At 40.5% G+C, this 9,118-nt stretch overlaps 1 protein-coding gene across 1 annotated transcript; it reads left to right on the top strand.

The window, feature by feature from the left end:
- Positions 1 to 763: 763 nt before the first annotated feature.
- On the top strand, positions 764 to 5,286 carry LOC131253775 (probable LRR receptor-like serine/threonine-protein kinase At3g47570). The gene is made up of 3 exons (XM_058254915.1): positions 764 to 3,465; positions 4,250 to 4,660; positions 5,231 to 5,286. Exons 1-3 carry the CDS (start codon positions 783 to 785, stop codon positions 5,284 to 5,286), a joined length of 3,150 nt encoding a protein of 1,049 aa, XP_058110898.1. The 5' UTR covers positions 764 to 782.
- Positions 5,287 to 9,118: the final 3,832 nt, after the last annotated feature.

Here is a 9,118-nt window from a genome sequence, read left to right as displayed (position 1 = left end):
GGAAGGAAGCCGATTGTGTAGCCTCACCACGCTTGGCATACTGAGTAAATCTGTGGGGTCCTCCATGACTTAAGTATTTTATCCGTTCCGTCCATCAATTTTACTGGATAATATTAGGGTTTGAGACCAAAAATGAAGCATATACAATGTTCAAATGGACCACACCATAGGAAACAGTTGAATTGAATGTTTACCGTTGAAAATTTCTTGGGGGCTACAAAAGTTTTGGATCAAGCTTATATTTGTGTTTTCCCTTCATCCATGTCTGTATGATCTTATGATCTTATCAACCGGTTGGATGAGAAATAAACATCATTATGGGCTCTAGAAAGGTTTCAACAGTAGAAGTCATTATTTCAATAGTTTCCTATGGCATGGTCTACTTGATATTTGGGTATGCTTAAATTTAGGTCTAAACCTCTAAAATAATATGAAAAAACGGATGAACAGCGTGGATAGACCACATGCATTCATGGTGGGCCCAACAGAGTTTACTCAGTGTGGTGAGTCGTGACAGGGACAGAGACAGAGACAAAAGCAACTCCGTGTTTGGAGTCTTTTGAACGTATTTAAAAGAGTGAAAAAGGAAAATAAAAGTAAATAATAAATAAAAAAAAGAAAAAAAGAAAAACCCCATGAAATCAACCGACCATTTGTTATTTAGTAGCCTGCTGGTCAAGTCATGAACGGACGAGAAGTGAGACCTTCTCCGTAGATATAGAAGGGAATCCACTACCTATTTCTCTCCACACCTTGGCTTACCTGCATTCACAAACCCAATAATGGAGCTCACGCCAATGAGCATAAGGGCAATTTGGTCATTTATCCTCCATGCCATCATTTCCTCTTCCATGTACGTTCCATGGTTGTTGGGATCTGCTGCTAACTTCTCCAACGACACAGATCATCTTGCTTTGGTACACTTCAAACGTATGATAACTGACGATCCCCTCCATTCCTTGAGCTCCTGGAACCATACTCTTCACTTCTGCCACTGGCAAGGAGTGACTTGCGGTCACCGACATCCTCAAAGGGTCACGGCCTTGAACCTCGTTGGCCAAAATTTGGTGGGCCCCATATCTCCTTACATAGCAAACCTCACCTTCCTCAGGATCATCGATTTCGCAGACAACAGCTTCCACGGTGCGGTTCCCGAACAGATTGGCCGTTTGTTCCGCTTGCGGTATCTCGGTCTGGCCAATAGCACATTCACCGGAGAAATTCCAGCAAATCTGACCCACTGTTCGGAACTCCAAGTCCTTGATCTTTACGGGAATCAGCTGTCAGGGAGGATTCCAACTGATCTTGGCTCTCTGTCAAAGCTCACCAGATTGTACCTTGGTCGCAACAGTCTTACAGGAAGCATCCCACCTTCACTTGGAAACCTTTCGTCTCTCACACTCCTTTATCTTTCAATGAACAATCTCGAGGGCAGCATCCCAAGTGAGCTCAGCCAGCTGGTAAGCTTAGAGGGGCTTGCAATTTATTCTAATAATCTGTCAGGTAGGATTCCTCCCTCCCTATACAATCTTTCATCCATTATCGGTTTGGACGTGGGATATAACAGATTGAATGGAAATCTTCCATCCAACTTGGGCATTGCTCTCCCTTATCTCCAAAATCTTTACGTCTCACAAAACCAATTCACAGGTCCTATACCGGTTTCATTACCCAATGCTTCGGGACTCGTACTTCTTTCATTTGGGGGCAATAGTTTTAGTGGATCCGTGCCTATGAATCTTGGAAGCCTCAAGAGTCTCACTAAGGTATCTTTCGGCGACAATCGACTTGGAACTGGGAAATCTCATGACTTGAGTTTTTTCGTTTCATTGACCAATTGTACTAGCTTACAAATACTAGACATGAGCGTTAACCGTCTCAGCGGTGCGTTGCCTGACTCCATAGCTAATCTTTCGACCCAAATGACACGGCTAGTACTTGATGATAACCGGATATTCGGAAGCATTCCATCTGGGATTCAAAACCTTTTCAGCTTAACAATGTTGGGTATGGAACGTAACTTTTTAACGGGTGCCATTCCCATTGGTGTTGGGAAGCTTAACAAAATGGAGGAACTTTTCTTCAGTGTAAATGAATTATCTGGAAATATTCCATCTTCCTTGCAAAACATGTCCCGGTTGTATATACTTTATTTATACCAAAACAGTCTAACAGGGAACGTACCTTCAAGTCTTGGAAATTGTACATACATGCAGTTCTTGCACCTCTTTGATAATAATCTTAGTGGTAGCTTACCCAAACAACTTTTCAGCTTTCCCTCTTTAATTGAAATCTTTCTTGGAAACAACTCGTTTAGCGGTGATCTGCCATTGGAAGCCGGATACCTGAAAGCTCTCCAGAATTTGAATGTTTCTAATAACAAATTGTCAGGCGAAATTCCAAGCACACTAGGTAACTGTCTAAGCCTAGAGTATCTTGGGTTGGAGGGGAACTTCTTTCAAGGGTCAATTCCTTCTACATTTAGTACTCTAAGAGGCCTTCGATCCCTGGATCTTTCAGGCAACAACTTGTCTGGAAAGATTCCGAAATACCTGGAGAACCTTTCTGCTTTGCAATACCTAAATCTATCTTTCAATGATTTCGAGGGTGAATTACCAAAACAAGGGGTCTTTAGAAATGCCAGTGAAGTTTGGGTACTCGGAAATAGTAAGCTTTGTGGGGGTATTGAAGAATTGAAATTGCCAGCGTGCTCTAGCCAAGCTTCCAAGAAATTGGGGATGTCTCTTGCTTCAAAAGTAAAATTCTCAATAATTGGTGTTGCCCTGTGTCTTATTTCATTATCATGTTTCGTTACGACTCTGTATTGGGTAAGAAAGTCGAGAAAGAAACCTTCTGTTCCGCCGTCTGTGGAGGATCCTTTCATGATCATATCATATGCAGACCTCTTTAAAGCGACAGATGGCTTCTCTTCTGCAAATTTGATTGGCAGTGGAAGCTTTGGTTCTGTATATAAAGGAACACAATATCAAGATGGAATAGTTTTCGCAGTGAAAGTCCTCAACCTTCAACAGCAAGGAGCTCAGAGGAGCTTCATGGCCGAATGTGAAGCTTTGAGAAACATTAGGCATCGGAATCTCATTAAAATCTTAACCTGTTGCTCAAGCATTGATTATAAAGGCAACGAGTTCAAGGCTTTAGTTTTTAAGTACATGAACAATGGAAGTTTAGACAGGTGGTTACCCAAAGATGGGTTTGACCAGGAGAGGGGGGATTTAACCTTTATTCAAAGGTTAAATATCGCACTTGATGTGGCTTCTGCACTGGATTATCTACATAACCATTGCCAAACACCAATCGTACATCGCGATTTAAAACCGAGCAACATTCTTCTGGATGATGACATGATTGCCCATGTGGGTGACTTCGGGTTAGCGAGGTTTTTATCTGAGGTTGCTCAAACCATATCGCATGGGGTGAAGGGATCTATTGGGTACGTCGCTCCAGGTAAGATTCATATATTTTCTTTAATTTTATTCTTTTAAGTGTATCTGTGTGATACTTATGCTCCACTCCTAAGGAAAGCTTCCGTGGGTGTAGGCTATATGGGGCCCAAGGTGATGTCTTTGAGAAATCCAATCCATCCATCAACTTCGGAAGCTCACAATAGGACAGCAGCCCAATAATTATTTAGATCCAAGATACAAGTGGGCCACAAGGCAGGAATCATTGAGTGTTAAAGGCTCAACATTGAAACTTTCATTGGACCATAAAAGTTTCGCATTATGCTAATAATTATGGTTTCAGTTCATGCCAGTGGGAATATTTAGATGAACGGTTTGGATGGCGTATAAACATAATGGTGGGCTCCAGGAAGGCCTCGACATTTGGCATTTCCATTCTCATTATTTGGTGTTGTGTGGCCTACTTGAGTTTTGGATCTTAATATTTATCAAGTTGCTATACTATTACGAGCTTTTGAAATTGATGGACGGTTGCATTGGATTTCTCATGTTGACCCACATAACTTGGACCCACAAGAACTTCCATGGGCAACTAAATACTTAGGAAACCCATAAAGTTTCAATTAACATAAATATCAATGAAGGTACTCAATACATATCCAAAGGAGATTTTCATATACAACCATTGGATCAGGCGAACTTTCACATTTGGTGCTTTCTTTCTATGCTGATGTTAGAAAATTCCAACTTAGGATAAACAGAAATGATAATTACTTATTTAAATGGAATATTTGCTTACATTTAAATATGAGACGTACAAATTACAGAGTATGCGATGGGCAGTAAAGCTTCCACACAAGGAGATGTTTACAGCTATGGAATCCTTCTTTTGGAGATGATAACTGGAAAGGGGCCAACTGATGACATGTTTAAAGACAATCTAAGCCTTCATCATTTTGCCAAGTTGGCATTGCCTGAACGAGTAATGGAGATTGTAGATCCATATCTCTTTGAAGAAGCGGAAGTTACTCAAGGTAGTGGAAATCATATCAATGCAAAGAATAGAACGTGTGATTGCTTGACTTCGATGGTCAGAATTGGTGTGTTGTGTTCTTTGGAATCTCCGAGAGAACGAATGGAGATGAAAAGTGTTGTCATGAAAATGCATGCAATCAAGGACTTATATCTGAGGTCAGAATTCACAGAGAAAGAAGTTAGATCACCACTATGGGGTGAAGGTAAGTCTTACCTTAGTCATTACTGAGATATTACTGCAAGTTTGTCAAGAAAGATTTGAAAATACAAGTTTTTTGAACAAGCTTTAGATATATATAATCTTGGCTTATGAGTGAGCTTGTACCAATGCTATATATGTGGGAAGATTTCTCTTTTCCTTTATTTTGTCCTGTTTTGGGCAAAGGAAGATTGTACCATGAATGTAATAGGATAAAGGAATGTAATAGGATACAAATATTATCTACTAATAATAAGAAAACTATTGGGTTTCTAAGGTGTTTAATTGCTGAACATTTTATAAACCCTTTTCAAAATGCTATTATAATCTAGCAAAGTCCCATCATGGATTAAGATCTTTTGCATGATGAATGTGAATAATTTCTTTTTGCAAATGTCCATTGATATACCACCGACAAAAGTGTTAGAATCATCCAAACATTGTAATGTCCTGCGGCCTGACCTAAATGCATTGTCCAGATAGACTAGGTGAAAGCTGACAAATGCAAATGCAGATGTTCATGTGAAGATTTCGTTGTGAGAACTGCATGTGTATTGTTCTGGTCCTAATTCAGGCTGCCAGATCAGTAAAATGAGGAATTTTCTCATCTCTATGTTATGTGATATGTAATTGTTAATTATGATTAAGCTTCATGTTTGAAGTTGGTTTATTTCAACTTGTGCTTGTGCTAGTGTGAAAGCTGGTACAGAATGAAGAAACATGCAACGGCCTTATAAACTGTTAACGTGGGGCCTTTCTCTATTGCATGATCTAACCATGCCTGTTAAATGTGGATAATTACTTTCAATTGTTCATTTTTTGTTGAATGGCTATGATCATTTCACTGGGGAAGAATTAAGAATTTTCGTTCATCACTTGGATCACATGTGTACATTGAGGTCGTTTGTGTTTCTCTATCAAAACAGCCATTTTTCTGTACTGGCTCCTCATTTGACGGGTGGACTAGCATGATTTGTGGGGTTGAACTTCTACTCTACCTAATCATTGTTTACTGGAGGTAGGCTTACGTTGGGCTTGGCCTTGAGTTTGGGACGGAGGCCTGAATGTACAATATCCAAGCCCAATATCGAAAAGGGCTGGGGTACGCCTTCATATGCATAATGTCAATGTAAACAACCCAAATGTTGATAATGGATATAGGGGGCTGGTACAGGGGCATGGACCTAGACGGTTAGATCATGAGCCCTACAAGCATGGTCATAGATGGTTAGTAGCCCAATAAGCAAGCTTGGCCTAAATACTTGGACAGTGGAAATCGCAGTTGACCCATCATCATTTTGTGCATGTCATGCATGGCTTGGGCTCGGATGTTGGATGGCAGTTGTATCACCAGCTCATCCCGACCTACACTGGTGGGCCAGAGATCATGGAGAATTGGGTTTGGTTTTTTCAGTAATTGTGTTACTTCCGACTAGTAAAACATGATTAAGTAGACAATGGAGTCTACAACAAAGCCTAATTGGCTGATGCCAAGAGGTGAAAAGGCTGACCTCTATCCCATTGCAGCAACCTCTCATGGTTCATTGCCACCCAACCATCAGCTCCAATACACATGGTTATAGGTTGGTGATCCTTGACCTCTCATCCCGTGGGCCCAAGTATACAAAACCTTGGTAGAAAAATAAATAGAGAAAATTTTAGCTATTGATTTGTGGCTATGGAATTTGGGGTGAAGAAGAAAATTTTCAAATATGATCTGAATTCAGAAAGGAAAATTCTAATAATAGGATGCTGAAAGTTTTCCATCTGAATGACTTTTACTATGTTCCATCAACCATATGGCCCACCAGTTGGAGGGTATGTATTAGGTGGGATCCACCTAGGTCGGTGAATCCCTAACCGTGGGTCCCACTGTGATGCATGTGCCTTACATCCACACTGTCCATCCATTTTTAAAGCTCATTTTACGGCAAAATCCCAAAAATATTGCAGATCCAGATCTTTGGCGGACCATACCACAGGAAGCAGTAGTGACTGAATCCCACCATTAAAAAAATTCATAGAGGCCATAGGAATGTTTGTTTGCCATCCGACCTGTTGATAAGGTTACAAAGACCCGAATGAAGAGACCACGAAAATATGAGCTTGATCTAAAAATTCTGTGACTCATGAGAAGTTTTTACTGATGAATTACCACTATTTTCTGTATTATGGTCTACCTGATATTTGGATCTGCTTCATGATGTTTTTGGAATCATGCCCCAAGATGAATTTTTGGATCTGCTTGGCCTTAAGGTTGTGACTTGGGCCTGAACACAAGATCTAGGCCCAAGATCTGAATGGGCCGGGGTACACCTTGATAGGGTAGGCCTTGATACGCTAAAGTCAAGGTAATGACCCAGATCTGGATATTGGATCGTGGTCTGGTATAGGCATGCATGGACCTAGATGGTTAGAACATGAGCCCTACAGACATGGGCCTAAATAGTTAGGAAGACCAGTAGGCATGATTTAGAGCATGGGCCTAGATGGTTAGTCAGGGCTTGTTGGACTGAGTAACGAAGCCCACAGGTTACTTGAACAAAAACGTAGTCCAACAGCTAGCCCACTCTAAATGTGACTGACACATGTGCTTTTTATTTGCGCAGCTCCCCCTAGGAAGTGAGTCTGAAAATCATAACTCAAGTGGGCCACATCACATGAAACGGGGGATGGGGTGCACACTTAAAACTTAGCTGGACCCACCAAAGTTTTGGACCAGTGTATAGTTGATTTTTTTTATTTTTTATTTATTTACGACATCCTAGATGTACTTACTTTAATGAACGGTTGGATGTCATATAGGCATCATATGGGCCACACGAAGGTTTTAATGGTGCGGGTCCCATTTCCATTATTCCTCTGCTGTGGCCCACTCGAGTTTTGTATTAACCTGGTTTTTTTCTTTTACTCAAGTGTCCTGATATGGGCTAGATGAACTGATCAGCAGATGGCACGCGCACACATCAATATTGGCCTCACAGAGCTTCTTGTTGCATATATATCTCTACTAAGGGCGAATCGCCATACTATTACACCTCATTTTTATGTGCCTGTGCATCAACCATCGTTCTTTGCCAGAGTATTAATTAATTTGCATGCAAAGGGGATGCAAGAAAGTTCATGTGTGATCATTGAGCACACCCACAGTCAAATCTCACCACGTTATTTCACCAGATGTGCTCACCAGCTACTTTCCATCCGAATCACCATAACATTGCTGATTGCCTGGTGACCCCAACAACAAGGGGCTACACGGTGTCAGGACTCTGTGAGGCCCATCCTGATATATATGTTTTATCCGGGTTGCCATCCATTTTCCCGGCACTGTTTAAGACAGAGTCCAAAGTTGAAGCATATCCAAAGCTTAGGTGAATCACACCACAAGAAATTAACAAACAGTTATATTAATTTGTAATCCACCGTATTCATGAAGTCACAAAGACTTTGGTGAAAACATAAATATCAGCTTAATTCAAAACTTTTGTGGCTCTTAGAAGTTTTGAACGATGGGCATTCAATCCCCACTTTTTCCAGTGGTATAGTCCACTTGATCTTTGAATAGACTTTTAATATTATTAGGCTCATACCATAAAATGAGCTAGCAAAATGGATAGAAAACGTGTATAAAGATAGAGATCATGGTGGGCCCCATAGAGTACATCCATCATCTTGCTGGGTGGTGTTGGGGTACACCATGCAATCGATGTCCTAACATTACTCATGTCTATGTGGCCATGGGAAGTGAATTGCAAAATTGGAGAGGAAAAAGGGGAGCAGAAGGACTTGATTACATTCATTCACCATATTACTGACCAAAGTATGTCACTCGATGACTTGATTGGATTGCATGCATTCATTTACGGACTTGATTGCACTTTCTATACTTCAACTCTTTGTTTGATAGAAAACTCTTTCTTTGTTTGATAGATGATCGCTACTATTATTAGAGTGAAACTAATTATTTTACCACTTATCAAAGCAAATTCTTGATGACACGTGTCTCCTGGCCGATTAGATCATTTCACATGGTATATTTGTTCTCCGAATTACTACTAATTATCAGAAAATCAAGCAAACTTCTATAAATAGAGGCTCACCTTTTGTTGAAAGAGAGATACAACAACAACAACATGAGAAGAATCACAACAAGACATAAGAGAGTTAGAGTTAAAGTGAGGGTAGAGTAAGAGTATAGCAAAGAAAAGAGTGAAAGTGAGCAACATCCATCCAAACCCTCCAACCTAGTCTATTCTAGCGTCCAAGCCATCTTTACAGTTTGGGATCGATGAAGTAGGGTTGTATCTCTGATCGATCATCTCCTTTTATGAGGATTGTCTTAGCTCTTCTTTTCTCCACGTACATGGGCAGCAACCTAACCACTTTTTCCTATGTCGTGATCCACTTAAGCCTTAGATATGCCTCCTTTTTAGTTCATGCGCTAAAATGATTTATCAAAATA

This window comes from Magnolia sinica, chromosome 8 (genome assembly GCF_029962835.1).
Source record: "Magnolia sinica isolate HGM2019 chromosome 8, MsV1, whole genome shotgun sequence".
Classification (NCBI taxonomy): domain Eukaryota; kingdom Viridiplantae; phylum Streptophyta; class Magnoliopsida; order Magnoliales; family Magnoliaceae; genus Magnolia; species Magnolia sinica.
Note: the sequence above shows the minus strand (reverse complement) of the source record. Positions and strands in the feature narration are given on the sequence as shown.

Excerpts from the sequence above, each read along its gene's own strand:
- LOC131253775 (XM_058254915.1), top strand. The coding sequence starts at position 783 with ATGGAGCTCACGCCAATGAGCATAAGGGCAATTTGGTCATTTATCCTC. Across the intron at positions 3,466-4,249 it reads TATTGGGTACGTCGCTCCAG|AGTATGCGATGGGCAGTAAA; the intron begins GTAAGATTCATA and ends TACAAATTACAG. Across the intron at positions 4,661-5,230 it reads ATCACCACTATGGGGTGAAG|GCTGCCAGATCAGTAAAATG; the intron begins GTAAGTCTTACC and ends GTCCTAATTCAG.